At 40.4% G+C, this 22,725-nt stretch overlaps 1 protein-coding gene across 2 annotated transcripts in view; it reads right to left on the bottom strand.

Moving 5' to 3' along the window:
• abcc8 (ATP-binding cassette, sub-family C (CFTR/MRP), member 8) overlaps positions 1–11,478 on the bottom strand; it is a 74,981-nt gene extending 63,503 nt beyond the window's left edge. The window contains exons 1-5 of one of the 2 annotated variants that reach the window (XM_059546561.1): positions 10,911–11,478; positions 7,241–7,403; positions 5,437–5,578; positions 5,201–5,322; positions 4,476–4,642 (exon numbers count right to left, since the gene is read on the bottom strand). In XM_059546561.1, coding sequence (XP_059402544.1) covers positions 4,476–4,642; positions 5,201–5,322; positions 5,437–5,578; positions 7,241–7,403; positions 10,911–10,934 — 618 coding nt within the window. In that variant the 5' untranslated portion in view covers positions 10,935–11,478. Of the gene's footprint in view, positions 1–4,475; positions 4,643–5,200; positions 5,323–5,436; positions 5,579–7,223; positions 7,404–10,910 lie in introns of those variants that run through there. The other variant, XM_059546562.1, reaches the window with a different exon arrangement.
• Positions 11,479–22,725: the final 11,247 nt, after the last annotated feature.

The following is a 22,725-nucleotide window of genomic DNA, read 5'->3' as shown; positions in this document are numbered from 1 at the left end:
GTGGTGCCCACAGAATAACATAGGTTTCATAGACAATTGGACGAGCTTTTGGGGCAGACCTGACCTGTTTAAAAGAAATGGTCTTCATCCCTCCTGGGGTGGCGCCACTCTTCTCTCTAGAAATATGGCAAATAGTCTTAGTGTTTATACTTGACTAACTGGGGCCCAGGTCAGGAAGCAGACAGACTGGCTAAACCGACCGTCTGCTAGCTACCTCCCATCACAGAGGTCAGTTAATTCTCAGCACATAGAGACTCTTTCACCTAGATATCACACTTTAGAGACTGTGTCTGTTCCCCGAACTAGAAAATACAAAAAACGTCCAAACCAAGTTAAGATTAACAATTTAATTGAGGTTCAACAAATAAAAAACAGAAGCAATATGGATAAACAAATGATAAAGCTTGGCTTATTGAATATCAGATCCCTTTCTACGAAAACACTTTTTGTAAATAATATGATCACTGATCATAATATAGATGTACTCTGTTTGACAGAAACCTGGCTAAAACCTGATGATTACATTATTTTAAATGAGTCCACCCACCAAGATTACTGTTATAAACATGAGCCACGTCTAAAAGGCAAAGGTGGAGGTGTTGCTTCAATTTATAACAACGTTTTCAGGATTTCTCAGAGGGCAGGCTACAAGTATAACTCGTTTGAAGTAATGGTACTTCATATAACATTATCCAAAGAAACAAATGTTAATGATAAATCCCCTGTTATGTTTGTACTGGCTACTGTATACAGGCCACCAGGGCACCATACAGACTTTATTAAAGAGTTTGGTGATTTTACATCCGAGTTAGTTCTGGCTGCAGATAAAGTTTTAATAGTTGGTGATTTTAATATCCATGTTGATAATGAAAACGATGCATTGGGATCAGCATTTATAGACATTCTGAACTCTATTGGTGTTAGACAACACGTTTCAGGTCCTACTCATTGTCGAAATCATACTCTAGATTTAATACTGTCACATGGAATTGATGTTGATGGTGTTGAAATTATTCAGCCAAGTGATGATGTCAGATCATTATTTAGTTCTTTGCAAAATTCATATAGCCAAAATTGTAAATTCTACTTCTTGTTACAAGTATGGAAGAACCATCATTTCTAACACAAAAGACTGCTTTTTAAGTTATCTTCCTGATGTATCCAAATTCCTTAGCATATCCAAAACCTCAGAACAACTTGATGATGTAACATATGGGCTCTCTCTTTTGTAGCACTTTAAATAAAGTTGCTCCTTGACGCTTAAGGAAGGTTAAGGAAAACAGTTTGACACCATGGTATAATGAGCATACTCGCACCCTAAAGAGAGCAGCCCGAAAAATGGAGCGCAGCTGGAGGAAAACAAAACTAGAGGTATTTCGTATTGCTTGGCGGGAAAGTAACATATCCTACAGAAAAGCATTAAAAACTGCTAGATCCGATTACTTTTCTTCTCTTTTAGAAGAAAACAAACATAACCCCAGGTATGTATTCAATACAGTGGCTAAATTAACGAAAAATAAAGCCTCAACAAGTGTTGACATTTCCCAACATCACAGCAATAATGACTTCATTAACTACTTTACTTCTAAAATCGATACTATTAGAGATAAAATTGCAACCATTCAGCCGTCAGCTACAGTATCACATCAGACAGTGCACTATAGACCCCCTGAGGAACAGTTCCATTCATTCTCTACCATAGGAGAGGAAGAATTGTATAAACTTGTTAAATCATCTAAACCAACAACATGTATGTTAGACCCTATACCATCTAAGCTCCTGAAAGAGGTGCTTCCAGAAGTCATAGATCCTCTTCTGACTATTATTAATTCCTCATTGTCATTAGGACATGTCCCCAAAACCTTCAAACTGGCTGTTATTAAGCCTCTCATCAAAAAACCACAACTTGACCCCAAAGAACTAGTTAATTATAGACCAATCTCGAATCTCCCTTTTCTGTCCAAGATACTAGAAAAGGTGGTATCCACACAATTATATTCCTTCTTAGAGAAAATGGTATATGTGAGGATTTCCAGTCAGGATTTAGACCGTATCATAGTACTGAGACTGCTCTCCTTAGAGTTACAAATGATCTGCTCTTATCATCTGATCGTGGGTGTATCTCTCTATTAGTTTTATTGGATCTTAGTGCTGCGTTTGACACAATTGACCACAACATTCTTTTGCATAGACTTGAATACTTTGTTGGCATCAGTGGAAGTGCATTAGCATGGTTTAAATCGTACTTATATGACCGCCATCAGTTCGTAGCAGTGAATGAAGATGTATCCTATCGATCACAAGTGCAGTATGGAGTACCTCAAGGCTCAGTACTAGGGCCGCTACTCTTCACGCTTTATATGTTACCCTTGGGAGATATCATCAGGAAACATGGTGTTAGCTTTCACTGTTATGCTGACGATACTCCGCTCTATATTTCTTTGCAGCCCGGTGAAACACACCAATTTGAAAAACTAATGGATTGCATAGTCGATATAAAAAACTGGATGACGAGTAATTTCTTACTGCTAAATTCTGAAAAAACAGAGGTGTTAATTATAGGACCTAAAAACTCTGCTTGTAATAACCTAGAACACTGTCTAAGACTTGATGGTTGCTCTGTCAATTCTTCGTCATCAGTTAGGAACCTAGGTGTGCTATTTGATCGCAATCTTTCCTTAGAAAGCCACGTTTCTAGCATTTGTAAAACTGCATTTTTCCATCTCAAAAATATATCTAAATTACGGCCTATGCTCTCAATGTCAAATGCAGAAATGTTAATCCATGCATTTATGACCTCAAGGTTAGATTATTGTAATGCTTTATTGGGTGGTTGTTCTGCACGCTTAGTAAACAAACTACAGCTAGTCCAAAATGCAGCAGCAAGAGTTCTTACTAGAACCAGGAAGTATGACCATATTAGCCCGGTCCTGTCAACACTGCACTGGCTCCCTATCAAGCATCGCATAGATTTTAAAATATTGCTTATTACTTATAAAGCCCTGAATGGTTTAGCACCTCAGTATTTGAATGAGCTCCTTTTACATTATAATCCTCTACGTCCGCTACGTTCTCAAAACTCAGGCAATTTGATAATACCTAGAATATCAAAATCAACTGCGGGCGGCAGATCCTTTTCATATTTGGCGCCTAAACTCTGGAATAACCTACCTAACATTGTTCGGAAGGCAGACACACTCTTGCAGTTTAAATCTAGATTAAAGACCCATCTCTTTAACCTGGCTTACACATAACATACTAATATGCTTTTAATATCCAAACCCGTTAAAGGATTTTTAGGCTGCATTAATTAGGTAAACTGGAACCGGAAACACTTCCCATAACAACCTATGTACTTGCTACATCATTAGAAGAATGGCATCTACGCTAATATTTGTCTGTTTCTCTCTCATTCCGAGGTCACCGTGGCCACCAGATCCAGTCTGTGTCCAGATCAGAGGGTCACTGCAGTCACCCGGATCCAGTACGTATCCAAACCAGATGGTGGATCAGCACCTAGAAAGGACCTCTACATCCCTGAAAGACAGCGGAGACCAGGACAACTAGAGCCCCAGATACAGATCCCCTGTAAAGACCTTGTCTCAGAGGAGCACCAGGACAAGACCACAGGAAACAGATGATTCTTCTGCACAATCTGACTTTGCTGCAGTCTGGAATTGAACTACTGGTTTCGTCTGGTCAGAGGAGAACTGGCCCCCCAACTGAGCCTGGTTTCTCCCAAGGTTTTTTTCTCCATTCTGTCACCGATGGAGTTTCGGTTCCTTGCCGCTGTCGCCTCTGGCTTGCTTAGTTGGGGACACTTCATCTACAGCGATATCGTTGACTTGATTGCAAATAAATGCACAGACACTATTTAACTGAACAGAGATGACATAACTGAATCCAATGATGAACTGCCTTTAACTATCATTTTTGCATTATTGACACTGTTTTCCTAATGAATGTTGTTCAGTTGCTTTGACGCAATGTATTTTGTTTAAATCGCTATATAAATAAAGGTGACATTGACATTGACATGGACAAAATGCACTACTTGAAAATATTAACATTACAATAATTGTTCTATATTATTAATAACATGATATTATTATTATTATTCATACTATACTGAAAACTGAAAATATATACATATTTTTAACCGCATACATTTGACTTCATCGCATGGAATAGAGCAGCTTGGACACTCTACTAAATATCTCCTATTTTTGTTTCACAGAGGAAAAAAAGTCATAAGGATATGGAACGATGAGGGAGAGAAAATACTCTGTATTCCCGACAGATAAAACCTGAATTCCCTTCAGTCTGTTAGCAAACGTGATCAGACTTTTGTATAATCTGAGACGGCAGTATATACTGTCGCAAGAATATTACAGCCAGAGGCCAAAGAATAAGAGAAATCAAAATGGAGAAACCAGTGGTCAGGAATACAAAATCACAGACACACAATCATTTACCCTCGTCAGGATGACATTGATCTCCACGGCCAACAGCAGACCGTACAGCAGCGTCAGTAAGCCTGTGATCCCGAAGCGCAGCTGTCTCAGCCCGATGCCGTGCTCCGTGTACTTGACAAACTTGATTGTTTTAGAGACAAATGCCAGGACCCAGTAAATGAGCAAAGCTGTGAAAGAAACATAAATACAATGATATATAACATCACATCCTCTCCACACACTCAAACTGAAGGCATCAGTCTCTGCTGGTTTTGCACAGAAGGTGAACCTTTGAAATGGCAGAAGAGAAATATGGTTAGAGTATCTTTAAAAAAGCCTGCCGTCCTCGAAAAATATTGCAGCCGAGGAAACGGCGACTTCAATCTCTAGTCTAGACCATGTTCAGATGATTTGAATTCATTGCAACAAACAATTTTATTCTGGAAATGAGACTATAGTTGGAAAATAGCATTGCACCATTAAGGGCCATTAAAATCTGTAGCACTGCGATACAATCGTTTTTTTAGAAATACGGGATCTGTGTGAATGTAGCTGGAGCAATTCAATTATTCTTTCACAAGAGGCAGACTTATTAAAATTTCTGGAATTGTCCTATTACAGGTAATGCTGCTTTCCATCGCTCTTTAAAAAGGGATTTGCATTATGAATTGCATATGCATAGCACATACAAATAACAGAAAACTCAGTCCTTAATAAGCGAAAAACACTATAAGGCTGACACGCACTTATGAGTAGTTTGGGGAAGTTGGAGGTCTCTATGTTGTGGTAGTAGACGATTGATGTGATGGCAGCCATGAAGGCCAAACATGATGGCATATAGAGGTGCAGGTGTACCGACTGATTAAATCTGAGAAAGAGAAAGAGAGAGAAACAATATTAGACATGGATCGACATTTCCAGTTCCAAATAAGAACAAACAGATTCACACAGACAGACAGATAAATCGATGCATAAATCTCACCCGTCGGACACGATGCCCTCGGCTATTTCACAGACGATGATGAAGAGCAGGATGAAGGTGAGGATCCAGCGGAGGTTGTGTCCGGGGAAGTGCAGCCAAGTGCTGTGATGGATGTGCACCTTGGAGCTCTGACTCCCCCAACCTACACAATGATTGAAAACCATTGAGTACAGAGCTTACACCAACATACAGTATTTCTCTCTGACAACAAGTGATGTACAATATTGAGGAACAAATAGTTTGTCCATATATCATTATCCCTAATAAAAAACATCACATATACACATTTGGCGGGAGCTTTCAATTGTATTACTTACTGTATTGACAAAAATAACATGTTTCAATGGGAAAAGTGTTTCAAAATCAATGTCCTTTAAAGGTTGTTGCAATAACCCTGGGACACATTTTGACCTTGATATCCCAAAAAAGAAAAAAAAAATGGATATAAGCTAGTAGTGATAACTGTAGATTGGGCATTATGAAAGGTAGGCGTGTGGATAAATGTCTTTCTAATTGGTTAGGGTTAGGGGTTAGTTTCTGTTGCAGCATTCAACTTTTGCCATGCCCATTACTCTGACCTGTGGCAGCCCTGTCTCGATACTGGGGATATGAGGATACTAATTCAAAACAAACAACATGCATTGCATATTAAAACCAATTTAGGCATTTTTTTGTGTGGAATATAATGGATAAATGTCCATTTGACATGGAAATTGGGAATAAGATGGATTTTGTTTAATATTTTTTGTAAAAACTGTGACTTGGATTTTTTTTCCAAGATATTTGTGACCCTGGTCTTAAGTGTAAATTTTTCTAAATTGAGATGTATACATCATCTGAAAGTTGAATAAATAAGCTTTATATTGATGTACGGTTTATTAGGATCGGACAATATCTGGCCGAGATACAACTATTTGAAAACCTGAAATCTGAGGGTGTACAAAAATCTAAATATTGAGAAAATCGCCTTTAAAGATGTCCAAATGAAATTCTTAGCAATGCATATTACTAATAAAAAAATAAGCTTTGATATATTTACAGTAGGAAATTTACTAAATATCTTCATTGAACATGATCTTTACTCAGTATCTTAATGATTTGTAGCATTTTTTTGGCTATTGCTACAAATATACCCCAGCAACTTAAAACACAGGGTCACATTTATTTAAAATGTCAATATTCATTTCAATATAGCAGGATGGAAAACGTTTTGTCAAAAATCTGTCCACACTGGATTTTCAAAAGTATGTGAAATATTTAAAGTTCGCGGCATATAATCTTTAAAATATCTCAGATAGCGACATTTTCACGCATCGGAACATAACGATGAACGAAACGAACTGTGATTGGTTGTTTGACATTTCGGTCAAACAGCCTCCCCAGCCGGCAAATGACCAACCTTCAACGTTGAAATATGTTTGAAATAAGGTCAGTTGTTGTTTTAACGCTGAAACAACGTTGATACAACAGTGAATCAACGTTACAATATCAACGTTGATCCAATTTGCAAAATCGAAAGGTAATTCAACGTTGATTCAACCATGGTACCAACGTTCTTTCAACCTTCAATCAACGTTGAAATGCCGGCTGGGTCATGGAAGGGCCTTGGCCAAAGAAAACTGCCATGGATTCCAGTCTGAAGTTCTGGCTACGCGAGACTAATCTATCAATGTCTTTCCACCCTCAGTCTATCTATCTTATTTAAACTTACAGTATATAGTAAAGTCAAAGAGTGTTCAGTTACTCCAGCACCTAGTATTATGACACAAGCGTGCACTAGTTCTCACCTGTCTTTGACACTCACCGATGAAGAGGATAGGAAAAGTGATGAAGAGCAGGAACACGTGCGGCACCACCGTGAGGGCATCCAGGAAGCAGCCGTTGTTGAGGACACCGGCGTCCACGTTGTACGCAGCCGAGTTGTTGTCATTGCCACAGAATGCCAAGGACATTGTGGTATCGGGTCTCTGAGGTGATCCGGCAGAAGAAAGACCAAAACAGGAAGAAAAAGAGGACAAGAAAGGGGTAAAAATCTAAAGGAGATCCTCTCATAGCATAATCTGTCCACAGAGGAGCTGTTACATCCTTGCTGTAGGTGCAGGATATCAGCTGAAGTGAATCACTGCACAGGTAGAGCACAATAGCAGATCTGCTTCTGCATGGGATGAGCACATCCGAACATCATCTTTCCAACACGGGGGCGCCTGCACTGGATTCCACCGGCAAAGCTACAGCTCATGGGCATGCTTTTAAAAACCATCGCAGCTTAATGCCATCAAAAAACAAAAAGCTTCTTTGTTTGAGTGCAAACACACGCAATACGACCTGCCTGTGCTGCTGTGATCAAGAACTCAGAGTTGACCTTGTGGGAAGATAGCTGTATGGCGGAGTGTGTGCATGAGAGTGTGATGAGGGGAGAGAGAAGGAGGTAGAGAGAGACAGTATGATGGAAGACAGAGAGTGAGAAGAGGGAGGGAGCGGGGGATAGCAGGAGAGGAGAGAATTGCGTTGCGGGTGGTATTGAAAAACCAGCACGCACGTCACAGTGTGGTACACGCCTGGCATGAGACATCAGACATACTCATGAGCGGTATACTAACTCACAGTAAACAAAGACTGATCTGGTTGGACTGTCAGGAAACTTACAGTTTGAGAAGGCTGAAGGACGAAAGGTTTTGTGACGAGGTCACACGGAAATAGTAGTTTACTAATATGGGTTGCTCACTGGCTGATGCTGATTCCTAGAAAACATGGCTGATAAGGTGTCAATATATAACACAATTTAGGGACAATAAATGAGATCCATATAACACAATATTTACTCAGAATTAAAATTTGGAGCATAAATGTTATTATCTGTTATCTGTCAGTAGATTTTGAAATTTACTACAGTTTGGAATCTAGACTTGTTCAGCTGATGCTGATATTCATGAAACAAAACAAAACAAAAACAGTAATAAATAAATACAAACCAACATGAAAAAAACATAACACTAGGGGTGCATGATATATCGGCCGATGATTAATGCGCATCTGATCAGTAAAGCAGAGTTCAGACTGCATGATTTTCACAGTAGTCAGGTCACTGTTCTTTTCACACTGCATGACTATCTTGGCCAGCATTCAGTCGCTGCTGTGTTCACACCCTGTTTTTATACAGTCTATGGTTCACACTGCACGATGGATCTGCGACAGAAGGTTTCACGCTGCATGACTTTAGACAACTCTGTCTGGCACCGCAAACTATGTTTCACAACCAAACACACACGAGATGTGACAAGGAAACAACACGATATCACGCGTGCAAGACTGGAGTTCTCTAGTGAGACTGGGATTATTATAAAAATGGTAGCCCGCAAGAAGCTTTCAATACGAATTGCCTGTGCGCTGATTTGCAGCAAAAAAAGATGCCATGCTTGCTGATGTTGTGGTCTATAACTCCTCCCGAACTCCCCGCTGCTCTGTATCTTGCTCTCTCATTGGCTAACCTCAATGTAGTTTTCAGTCAGAACACTTTCACACAGTAGGATTTTGAATCTCTCAGATCACGTCTTTGCTCATTCACACTGCATGATTGTCACTCGTGTGAACGAGCACCGATTTGCCTGTGATTTCAGGCATTTATCGGCGAATTCTCAAAACCTGTCGGCGAGCCAAAATCGGGGCTAAAATCATGCAGTCTGAACTCAGCTTTACTGACTAGATGCGCATTAAGATGTGCATCGGCCGATATATATCGTGCACCCCTACATAACACATAAATAAGAAACCAGAAAACAAAATAGAAGAATAAAACAATTGAAGTAGCAAAAACAAACTGAAAAATTAAAACAAATAAAAAAACAGAGGAAAACACAGAAAAAAACCCAGAAGAAAACAAAATAAAAACAATACAAAGCAAATAAAAAAGAAAATGAAACCAAGAAAGAAGAAAAAGAAACAAAAAAAAAAACATACAAAACAAATGAAAAGAAAACAAAAAAGAAAGAAAACAAACAAAAGTAATAAAAAAGACAAATGAAAACAAACAAAACTAAACAGATTAAAGAAAGACTGGTGAAAAAAAAATCAGGAAAGCAAAAAAAAAAATCACTAGTGCAATACACGCACATGGGCTGTTTTAAGTGGAGACTAATTAAAAAAGGCTATGTCAGAATTTCTGTGTCAACACAAGTGTGCAGTTTGAAAAATTACACCTTTCTGTGTCTAGTCAGTTTATCTGACCCGTTCTGATACTAGATCTAGAGTGTATATGGACTGTGATCCATCCTTATTCAGTCCAAAACTACAACAACTGCCTAGAAATACTCTGATAACCATTTTTACTTAAAGGTGTTATGGAAGCTACCGACAGGTGTGGTGTGTTATTAATTTGCAATTTCAGAAAGGCTAAGTGTGAATTCACTCTCCTGCCTCCCAAAAGAAACATGTTCACAGAAACACATCAAAGTCCATTAAGAGAATGAATAAGAAAAGCATCTGCAACCAGATTGAATCATCTAGGAGCAGCAGATGCAGCAGAGCATCATACTGTAATTCAATTCCCCTCAAAAAGCATTTCTCGATGATTAAATGAGTAGCATGACCCTTTAATCTGCACTACACGGCATGTCAAATCAAAAGAGGACCTAGAGGTATATTATTTCAGTCAATATGTAATGAATTCTACATGTATTTTAGTTCCTGACAAGTGTCCTTTAATAATCACCTAGATTGAAGATATTTCAAGGTTATAGAGATTCTCCCTTTAACTGTTCAACACTGTACATTATGTTACTAGATATAAAAAAGACAGTTAATACACACAGAGAGAAATAAATAATCACATAAATTGCATAAATTTATGCAATTATTTATTTTACTTAAAAACGTCATTAAATAAAAATAATAATAATAATAATCTAGAGTCTAAATAATACTGTAACCTGAATATAAAAGACTGAGGCCAATCACATTAACAGACATTGGTACAGATGAGACATCCTTGTGCATTTGCAAAAATAATAATAATAATAATAATATATTTGTAGAGCTCCCCCCCCCCCCCCACACACACCATAGGCTAGCACAACAAAACAGAAATTGTTTTTGTGAGAAGCTAGGAGTAGTATATCGATTTCTTTTATCTTTCGGGCTTCGCCCCATTGAAGCGGAGGATTCGATCCACAACAACCGCGCATGCGCAGCAGCTCGGTTCCCTGGCAGCTGCTGAATTGTATCGCATCTCGTCACAACCCTTCTTTTGATGTAGCTGCTAGTGTTATATGGGGGGGGGGGGGGGCATATTATCTTCCCAACAACTTCCACACTTGAAAATAGATTCGAAAAGCATAAAACAGCATAAATATACAGAATGAAATACATCACTTCATGTTTGAAGGCTTGTAGTAGCCTAGCTATCACGTAAAACTCTACAGTCATAAAAATGTCTAATGAAAGCAACTTTACTATTAATCAAAAATAAATTATCATACCAGTCTGTAGCGCGTGATAATCATCCTGAAATTCCAGTTGTTCCCAAAACTGTTATTTCATAAGATGTTTTTCAATCCAGTCCAGAGACCTCGCCGTTCAAAATATGCGCCTAACACACACGGGAATATGTTACTGATAAAACAACTGACTTCTGTGCTTTTGAGTTTATCCTCAGAGGAGCTAACCAAGGTGCTGAAAAGAGGCGCTACAGAATCCGACAGTTTCAAATTCCCAAACATCAATCTGAAAGTTGGTCAAGGAATCCAGTTCATCCAGTTGTCACGTAGCTACACACGCGCGACATGAGCGATCAATCACTGATGCAACAGAACAACGCGACTACGGCCAATCAATCACACAATAAAAGAATACCATAACCGATATGACCGAAATTCATTTTAGCGTCCAACTGCGTTTAATGATATACGAGAGCGTGAGATTATAATGCAGTTTCCAATAAACGTAATCACTTTGGTTGAAATACATATGTCGAGGTTGGGATTTAAAGGACCTAAAATACTGCCTTCCTACACGAAAACGACCCACTAATCATTCGCTAAGCGTATATGTGGGACAAATTCAAGACAGGTGCTGAAGATATTGCCAGTGAAAACTAGCCAATCAGACCGTCGGCAGAGGATATCGTCATCACAGCACAACATACCGCCTCCGTAGGGCTCAAAACAAAGAGCTCAGTTGATGTTATATCAGGATTCAAACAAACATAAAACAAAACAGCATATTGTTAATGCATGTGCGTTGCTTTGCAAACAACAACAAAATTGTGGCCTAAAAAGTAAATGATGTATTTGTATATCACAGATGCTTGATTTATAGTCATGAGAATAATTGCATTTGCTTTATAATTGATGCACACCAGTTAACCTGAAATTGCTACTAAGAAATGTCTCTTCTAAAAATAAATGTAATAAAAGTGACAGAAATATGGAAATAAGATTAGCCTGATAAATATCCTGAGGATTGTTATATCTCACATCAACCCAAAGGAGGAAGACAAAAAGATTGCACATTTAATAAGGGAAAGGAAATGAACACCAAAAACTTAAATTAAGAAGGTTGTAATATATGAAATCTATAAATAGACATGAAAGACAATTATGTCACTGCATTGGTTCACAGAATGTGCAAAAAGACATGGTAAAAAAAAATGCTTAAAAGGCACAATTACTATCTGCTGCATTGGATAAAAGCGTCTGCTAAATGACTAAATGTAAATGCTGCTCCCAGGAGGCCATTACTGGTAGTGCAAGAACATGCACGCACAAATATTGCTTCCGTAAGCATCTTCATACAACCGTCCAAACGTTTTATATGTTTTTGTCTCATAGATTCAATGTTGCTCCTAGAGAACTAATAGCCATATATTTTCATAATTCCACACACAATACATACAGACATTTATAGCAACATGCAGTAGCAAAAGGACAGATGAAAGCAGCAGCAACTCACGAGTCATGATGTGTACAATTCCTATTGAGCATAAGTGCATTTACCAAAGGCATTATGGTCACTCTATCTACAATCTCAATTAGGAGTGTGAATGGCCCATTTGAGCAATAGGTGGAGGTAATGTACTTATAAGTGTGTGTGATCCCCCGACGAGAACACGCTCAGGACAGTTCAGACATTGCAATGACTCAGAGGTTAAAACAATATAAATACTGTACAGTTTCTTGCACAGAACAATCGTTTTATGTCTTTACACATCGATGTATCATCACAAGCCGCCGTGTTTAATTTGGTTTTGTCTGTTTTTTTTATTTTAATCTCAAATCCGTGATTCCCATTCACTTCCATTATATGACTGACAGACTGCAACGGTCTGAGTTAAAAAGCTTTGTTTGTGTTCTACTGAAGAAACAAAGTCACCTACATCTTGGATGCCCTGGGGGTAAGGATATAAACAACACATTTTCATTTTTGGGTGAACTATCCCTTTAATGATTTAACCGGGTAAGTGGTATGCAATTTTTTTTTTTATGTACTTCTTTTGTTTTATTATTCTTAATACAATATTTAAAGGGTATTAATCAAGCAATCTTCCAATTAATATTATCAATTTTATTTTGCTTTTGAAAATTAGTACAAATATGTTTGTTATAAAAAAAAATTATCCATCAGTTCAGCAACTTTTATTGTTAGAGAGTTGTAATGACTTTAAACAAGCTGAACAAGGATAAGAGAATTAGCTTTTAGAAGCAGCTTTTTAGAAATTCCTTAAGTAAGGGATAATGTACATCTGGCCGGTTGCTATCGCACAATAACCCCTGACAGAGTGATCAGGACCTCGACTTGAAGTGGATACAATGCAGTCACACCACTTATTACACAACATTTCACTACATATTTATGGCGATAAAAGATATTGATTTAAAACAAAACTGTTTAAAAATCTTACCACTATGTCAGTTATTAGTTTTATAAACCATTATAGTGTACAAAACAGTCGTCACAAAATGACAGGCTTTACGCATCTGTCAAGCACGCACACCTGTTCGCAATTCACTGAATCGCAGTTCGCAGTTCACTGAATCATGCGCTCCCTTCTGGCATTCGCACCCGTTCGCAGTTCATTGGATTTGAATACCCCCCCTCTCCCTCGGTTCTGTTCCTGGGATTTATTCTTTCACCTGAAGGAATCCGAATGGATCCTGCCAAGGTAAAAGCAGTTGCTGATTGGCCTGATCATAAGAACATAGAAAACATCCGCACAGCTAAACGACTGAATTCCTGACAGGCTTGCTGGGCACTATTCTTTGGTCGGTTCAATTTTAACGTCTCCTACCGTCTGGGGTCCAAGAATGGTAAGCCTGACACACTTTCGCAGATCTTTGAGGCTGAACCAAGATCCATTCTTCCGGTGACCATTCTGCCCCCCGATCTGTTGGTAGCGATGGTCACCTGGAGGATGGAGTACATAGTCCACTCAGCTCTGCGCAACGTCACAGTTCCCGCAGGTTGCCCTGAGAGCCTGTTGTTCATGCCAGAATCGGTCCAAACTTATGTCCTACAGTGGGGTCACTCGCACTAGCTCGGGTCGGGTCGGGCCCTTGATAAAGCACGTCACGTGTCATGCGCAGCGTCTCATCCACTCGCAGTCTCGCATGCGTGATGCATCACACCTGCTGTGCGTGCTGTACTATTCAGTAGAATAAGTGCAACATGGAGCTTGAAGAAGCAAAGAAAAAAAGTTAAACAGGAGAATTAACTTTGAGCAAGTTTGGAGGAAAATCGGAGGTATGGAAACATTTTAAACTAGTCGTGGGGAGTGACAACATATGTGTTGGCTTTGTCTCGTGCATTAAATGCGGCACACATATATATATAACTGTGCAGCTCCGCCGTAGCCTAAATGATCTAGCACAGCAGCATCTGCGGTAAAAAAAAAATTAATAAAAAAAAAAATACTCTGGCGCCGCCCCTGGTTATAACATCCCACATATTAAAAATGGTCGGGTTTAAATCGGGCTCGGGCTCATAATTACAGTGAACGTGTCGGGCCGGGCCGGGCTCGAACACAACGTGCTCGGGTAGGGTCGGGCTTGATTTGTTGGGCCCGATCTAAGCTCTAACCAGGATCTGGAGAGAGTCATGCGTTGTGTGGCTTCCCAGAACCGTCATCTTGGAGTTCCAGATTAACTATGGTGGAGTATGCACATAAGTCCCTCCTGGTCTCGTCTACGGGTTTGTCTCCCTTCCAGTGCTGTTTAGGCTACCAGCCACCCTTATTCCCCTCTCAAGAATCTGATGCCGTTGTTCCATCCGCGCACTCGTTTATTCAGAGATGCCTCCATACATGGAGGATCACCAGAGAAGCCCTCACTCGGACTGGTGACAGGAACAAGGGGTCGGTGGATCGTCACCGTGCTGAACTGGGACCCAAACTTATTGGACCATTTTCCATCTCTAAGGTTCTCAGTCCGGTGTCGGTTCGACTCAATTTAACCCCCCAGTTTAAGAATATCCACCCGGTGTTTCATGTCCCTAAGATAAAGCCCATCATTCGCTTCCCCCTTCAGCCCCAGCCCCCTGTCCCTCCGCCTCCTAGACTCATTGAGGGGTCTTCGGCTTATACGGTATGGCGTCTCCTTGATGTGAGACGGAGGGGTAGAGGTCATTAATACCTGGTAGACTGGGAGGGCTATGGTCCGGAGGAGAGATGCTGGATTCCGGCTCGTGACATTCTGGATCCCGTTCTCATTGACCAATTCCATCGGCGTCAGGGTGAGTCCTCCGGGGACGCCAGGAGGTGTCCCCGAGGGGGAGGTGGGGGGGGGGGGGGCTGTCACGGTGCTTCATTGGCTTCCCTATTGTCTGTGTCCTGTCATTTTCTGCAGCTCGTGATCTGGGCAATCAGCACTGATACTCTGGCACTGCTGTGTGCAGATCACGAGCTGATTGCCCTCACCTGTCACTTGTTCCCATCCATATATTCCCTGCTGTGTCTGTCCCTCAGTAGATTTCTTGTTGTCATTGTGATTGTGCTTACTTGTGCTTGTGCTGTGTGTCCGTTTCCTCACCTTTTTGCTGCTGTGCTCAGGACGCATAGACGAGGAGTTCTTGCGGTTGGCTTTGCACCGGAGGTGGTCTCCACAGCCTGTGTCTGCAGGTGTCTGTACGGACAGCTCTTGAGTGTTTTTTTTTACGTTGGATTATTTTTGGAATTTTTCATTATTGTACCCAATAAACTGTTGCATGTATCCTCTGCATTTGAGTTGTCCTTCTTCATGGCCCTGACAGGAGGCTCCTACATGTTTATTTGGCCTGTATAGTGTCAACATGCAGCTTGTTGATTGGACCATATACATGAGTGTGAAAGCATAAATCCTGAGCTTTGGCTTGACATCGCATGAGATTTACTCATACAGTGAGAGTTGGTATTTAACAAAAACTTTGCTGAAATCGCACAGTGTTTGCCCGGCTTTAGAAAACTGAATGGGGATACACACAGTCTGTGCGTGGTCTGCTTGGGGCCAAAGCATGCGGAGTCGGCTTTTGAGGGAGCTGCACTCACAAGTGTAGGGGTTCACAAGTGGAACTGGCGGAATGTGTGTAGACGAGCGAATCCCCATCTTCTTTCTCACCCACTAGATCTGGTGCCCCCTCCGTGGGATTGGAAGCCTGCGCTGCGGTTTCTTCCCCCCGGACAGAAGGCTTGAGGATGCGCCTCATGCGCCCCAATATGAGGAGCTTTTCTAGGTTATGACTCACCAAATTAAACATTGATTGGCCCGCCGAGAAGCAGACTTATAATATAAATTATTGTTTTATTAATGAATGTTACTGATTCTAGATATTTTATTTACAGTTGTGAGTTTATGCACTTTTAGTTTAGCTCTCCTCAGAGCTGCCTTGTGGAGAAGGGCGGACCAACCGCTCGTGTGCTATGGTCCCCTCAAGAGGGGTCTTCCCACTACAAAGCAGACCCTCAGTCGGTGGATAGTTGATGCCATTACCATTACATACGAACCCTCTGATCTCCCCTTGCCGATTGGAGTCAAGGCTCATTCTACGAGAAGAATGGGGGCCTCTAAGGCCTTTCTGGCAGGTGTGTCTATGGAGGACATCTGCAACTCTACAGGATGTTCCATGCCACTAGCGTTTTTTTGAGGTTTTATGGCTTTGATATGTGAGCCACTCCGGGCTCTTCTCGAAGGGACCGAGACACTGCATCTCGAAGGCACACTTCCTGCATCGCTGCCAGCTGCCGGCTCCACCACATGTGCTTTTAAGCTTCCTGGTCAATGACATCACCCGCCCGTGATGTCTTGCCCTTCCTTTGGACTGATTACACATGTGATTCAGAGCGTGGTCACACTAGGGGGTGTTCCCACAGCATTTTTTTTGGATGCAGCATCTCGTTCCCTGCAGGGAACCATGGTTATATGCATAACCTGGAACGTTCTGCACTGAAGGCTGCTGATGAAAAGAATTAAATCACTTTGGCCATTAAGCATGAATCACTGAAAACATTGACAAAGTGGAACAGATGGTAGAAAGGTAAAAATGTTGGAAAATGTCTCAAGATGTTGCTAATACTTTAAACTTTATCAAAGATTTGATAAAATTACCATTTTGGAACATTTTAATATGGCCACTGGATGTATGTCAACACTTAATAAACTGAACATCACCATGTGCATTATCAAGAACATTAGCTATGTTTTAGCTGATGACTAATCTGAAATCTGTCATAATCAGATATGAGAAACACAACCACAATGTGGCTTCATGCACCAGTGATGCGATTAATGAAAAGGCTGAGACAGAAGAAAAGAGGAGTAGGCAGTGATTGATCTCGACCAGGAATTGTGGAAAAACAACCAGGAAATTGGAAAAATGGAAGGAATGATTGCACAGAAAAACAATGAGCTGAAGAGTCATATCAGAGAGTCTTCTTACAAAAACAATCGTCTGTGCATCACGGCTATCCTGATACCATTTGTTGGACCATTAATCAAATCCATTCATGATGCTAAAACTGGCCCAGCTGTGGATGCGAAACCCAGGCTATATCCAGTGAGTTGTCTCGTCTCTCCAATGAGAAGTCAAACCTGAGAAACAAGGAGTGGAACATCCAAGTCAGGTTGACTGATATGCAGCTAAAGTAAGCATGAAGCAGACATGAAAATAGAAAAGGGTGAGATGCTTTCACTTGAAAGATCTCCAGTTGTGCATGATGAATTCCCAGGATTACACACCTATCATAATTAATGTCTGCTTTATATTGTTTCTAAAGGTTCAATACCTGAACCTGTCCATATGAACAATGTCCAAACCTGCCTTACACGAATCCAATAAATTCTGATTCAGCTTAAGAGGTTCTGTGAATCAGTTAGTGTAATGCTGGAGACTCTCAAATATGAGACTTTTGCTGATGAACACTCCATTGAGGAGTGTGAACTGAAGAGGCTGGGGAAAATGTCTGTCATGATGGGGGAAGAAAGGAGTGGACATGGAAAGAGGAAAAATAGAAAAAAAGGGTAAAGGAAAGGAAAAGAGAAGAAAGGAATCTTTGAAGACTTTGTCCTCCGATTGCTTTTTGAAAGTATATGTTTATAATACTTCTTCACAGAAACATTTTTTATATTGTACTGTGCGTTTACACACTACTGAAATTATTTATCTTGTGACAATTATAATATAAATTATTGTTGTATTAATGAATGTTACTGATTCTAGATATTTTATTTACAGTTCTGAGTTTATGCACTTTTAGTTTTTAAAAAATATATTTCTGCTCCAGTTATTTTTTTAAAACTATAGTAAAAAACTAATCACTCTGTATATTTTTGAAAGCTTTTTTACATAACATGTTTCGAAAGGATATATTTCTAATTCCAGATATTTTTTGTATTTATTAATGTTTGTTTTTTTAGTTTTTCAAAGTACAACTCTGCTCCCCCTATTTTCTAAAAACTATAGAAAAACCTATTCAATCTGTTTATTTTTGAAATTATGCTTGAATTATACAATAACAGTGAAAAACAAACAAAATAATAATAATAATAATAATAATAATAATAATAATAAGGGAGAAAGAATAATTTAATGATTACAAAACTTTTATTTTCAATACTATTAATTCAGTCCTGGATTCATTCACTTTCTTAAATTCTTTTAATCATTATTTTCAAGTGCAACAAAACAGAAAACAAACAGAACATTACACATAAATAAAACTCGCCAATGTCAATGGCTCTGTGGGTGGGCCACAGGAGGAGGGGCACTAGTCCATGAAGAGAGAAGTCTTTTTATATCTTCCAACCACTGCTACTTTGGGACTGCCCCTACAGAGGGGCAACCCTTTTATTGGCTGTGCCCAGTCTATGCTGCCATGAACTGCCCACATTTCTTGCATGTTTTGTGGAGAACTTTGCGAGTCAGTTTTTGAACTGGAGCAGTAGGAGGGGCAGTGGAGAAGCTGATCCCGAGAGCCTGTGGAGCAGCAAACAGGCCAGGCCCCTGTGAGGATACTGGCATCAGCATCACCAGTTGAGCACCTGGGGGTGAAACAGGGAAGACTTGCGGTTTCTCACCTGCCAGTGAAAAGACCATTGGGGCTGAAAGGATCTGCCTCTTTTGAAAAAAAGAGATGAGGACAGCGAAGACTCATATAATAAGTTTTTTACATACTGTAGACTCATCAGGACATGCTGAGGCACCTGGCTGCAACAAGTCAGCAACCATGGTGAAGGTGGTGGTAGGATGGATGGAGGTGGCACCAGCCAGTGTGGAGAAGGTGGCAGGCTGGGAGAAGAATCCAGCAGGCTGGATGGAGGAGGCAGCAGCCAGGGGACGGAGAAGGCGGCAGGCTGGATGGAGGAAGCAGTACAAATGTTATATTTGTAATGGGAATAAAAGTGATGATGTGATGCCATTCACAATACTATTTTACAATACAATATTTTGACATTTTTTAACAAAAACAAATTTCAGGCTGTTGGTGTTAACACAGTGGGCCATATCCCCAGCATAGGCAAGAACTGATGCTGGCTTGCTGGTCACTGCCACAGTCCCCCGATCCTGATTCCACTCTTTCAGACCTTCCAGGAGGTAGAGTTGGAAATTCATTGTATTGGTACAGTTTCCTAGAAGAAGAAGAAAAAAACAGTGTTGCGGCAATCCGCCCGTTGCCACGCCTCTCGTTACACGGAAATGAACGGCAGGTGAAGTTTGTTTCAATCAGCGTGACGTGCACCTTGGGTTTGAAATGGTGCTCGCGCTGCTCTTTTCATTGTGTACACTGTGAGCAGCGTGGACGCAGTGGGAACGTTGGGTCAAAGATTTGATTTTAAACTGCACGGGATCGTTGATTCTGAAGAGACTGCCGGTAAATCTAAATGTTTACATTTGCGTGTGGTGGCTTTGTGTGGATGTGCATGTTATGGACTTAGGTATTTATTATTGTTATTTTGGTATCTGTGATTAGGTTAGTGTTTGAATTGTTGAGCCCAAATGCCTAGCAGTGAACAGTTATTTTAAAGTATATTGTCAGGAAATTATTCACATATTCAATTTGCTAAAATTAATGGTCTGTCTGAAATTCACTGTCTAGAAATGTGTAATCAATTCACTTGTTGGAATATTTATTATGGTAAAAATGGTTTAATTCCCTTCTAATGAAATGCAAATCCAGTGATTAAAAGCTAATTCTTTAAAACGTATTTGCTATGGTGTAGAATAGTATTAGTAAAAAGAAATAGTGTTATGCTAACGCTTACAGAATTAAAACGGTGTTAATGTACGATGTGAAATTGTGGTGGTTTAACTCATGTACATTGCTGTAGATATTTACACTGCTTTGTGTGTGGGTTTAAAGGTTTTTCACCTACTGGAACATACAATAAATTGAGAAAAGGCAACTTAAGTCTCATTCTTGAGTGGAACCCAGTGTTCAATTCAGAAGTAAAGAACCCTTGTCAAGTGGGGGACCCGTGCAGCTTGCAAACACTTGACAAACAGTGTATACAAATAAAAAAGGACATGCCTTTAAATCTGAATAATGCCGCAGTAGCCTGAAGTCCCCTGAATCCCACTTAAAGATGCAGGCGGTGAGGCAACCCATGAAGGTGGGGTAGAGGGGATGGGCATCAGTGGTGCAGCTCACAGCGAGCCTCCTCATGAAGTGCCAGATATACAGCAGCACTGGAGCTGGAAAGGCTGCCTGGTGGTACTGCTCCATGACACCAGTCACCATCCTGTCCTTTCCAGGCCCCCCTGCACTGATAGGACACTGGTCAGTGTTTGGCCGAACTCATTGTCAATGGAGGTCATCCAGTGTGCTGTACTCAATCCATGGCCAGCCAGCTTCTTTGTGATCTAGAATTTACAAATGTAACGCTGCATTCATGATGGAATGTTATTATTGACATCAACATCAATGTCTATCTGACAGTATTTAAGAACGTATAAGCCTATTACAGAGTCAGATTACCTGTTTAGTGGAATCCATCTTTAAGATGGTATCAAATACAGATGTGAAGCTGGCCTTGATATGGTCCATCTGGCAGAGGATGTCCCTGCCATAGACAGCAGCCAAGGACTGGTGGGGAAGCAGATGGGCTCTGGAGGCTCCTGGCAGACCACCAGATTGATGCTAGGGCGATTCACAAAGTCAGCACACTCCCCAAGATAATGTGCCAACCAATTCAGCCATTCCTCCCTATTATTTTCTTTCAGCTGCCTCACCAGTCATACTGGTGTCCGGTCCTGAAGCAGCCTAATGTCACGCATGTCACAGGCAAGCCTGAAATGCAGATTGTTGCTGTGATTACTTAATCTTCAATGGATGGTAAATTTAGTACACAATGGCCATGACTACTTTTTTAATATGAGTAAAAACATATTATGCCACTGTCTTCACAAAGTAATGTCGAGAGTCATGAAATTATTATAAAATTATTTTTGAAAGGCTTTGTAATGTAACTGTTTTTGTTGAAATGTGTTGTTTTACAAAGAAACAAGTAAATGGTAAATGGACTGCATTTATATAGCGCTTTCAACAGACCATATTGCCATCCAAAGCGCTTTACAATTTGCCTCACATTCACCCATTCATTCACACACCGACTGCGGTGTCAGCCATTCAAGGCACCATCCAGCTCATTGGGAGCAGCTGGGGTTAGGTGTCTTGCTCAAGGACACCTCGACACTCGGTCAGGTGGAGCCGGGGATTGAACCAACCTACATGAACCACTGAGCCACTGCCGCCCACAAGTAATGGTTGTTCTACAAAAGTAAAAAATGTTAATGTTGCTAATGCACTGAAATTAGATAAATCACTGAGTATCAATTAAATATAGTCTAAGACTGCAGCCAGTACTCCTGTCTTGCTGCATCTCTTTTTTTAATTGTGTATACGTGTTTTACATTTAGCTTACCTCACTCAGGCTTCCCAGACTTGAGGTGGGTAACAACTTGGAGGCTCGTCCGGGACCAAGTGCCACCTGGTGGTCAGATGCTGATCAGTAAAGAACCACAAGTGGTTAAACGTATTTCATCCCAGACACCAGCAGTCCAGTTATGGCTACTATTCGTGATGAGAGATCGAGATTTGTCAATTCTTATAACTGCACTTTACTATAAAGTAGCCCTGTGTTGCGCTGAAGAGGAAGGAGAGGTGGTCAGAGTCTACAGGACCAAGGAATGGCCCACTTGCTGACCTTTCATGACTTCGTTTGAGAGTTGACTGCTACAGAACAAGGTTTTGCTTCCAACGTCAAGAGAATGAAAAGACTGTGGGACTGGCATCGCAATCTGCATCAACAATATTTTCAAGTGGTAACATATATATAGTAGGTTAAAAAGTAGCAGGCCCAAAATGGAGCCCAGAGGTACTCCATTGATAATAGGCACTAAGGATGAGAAAAACTTACTACGAGGAAAAATGTAATACTGCAGAAAAGGACCTGTCTTTAAAGGGGTGGTTGATCAGCTTTTTTCGAAGGCTTGATTGTGTTTATGGGGTGTAGTATAACGTGTTCATGCTTCATTAAAAAAAAAAAAAAAAAAAAAAATATTTTGCCTTTATTCTACACCGTTTCTTGTCAAAACCGTCTGTTGAGGTCCTGGTTCTATGAAGTCCCTCCCTCAGAAATACGCAATTGGGTTCAGATTGGTTAGCTGGCCCAGTGTGTTGTGATTCGCTTACTGCCTAGTGTACGTCAACTGGAAACATCACACCCCCTTATCATTATAGGAATATGCATGTTCCAGGGGCAGGAATTATGTAAACATCAGGGTTAGTGATGTCACAAACCCAGGAAAAACCTTGTTGTACTCCCAAACAAC

Source organism: Carassius carassius, chromosome 50 (assembly GCF_963082965.1).
Source record: "Carassius carassius chromosome 50, fCarCar2.1, whole genome shotgun sequence".
Classification (NCBI taxonomy): Eukaryota; Metazoa; Chordata; class Actinopteri; order Cypriniformes; family Cyprinidae; genus Carassius; species Carassius carassius.
The sequence above is the reverse complement of the archived record's forward strand: the minus strand, read 5'-3'. Positions and strand labels throughout refer to the sequence as shown.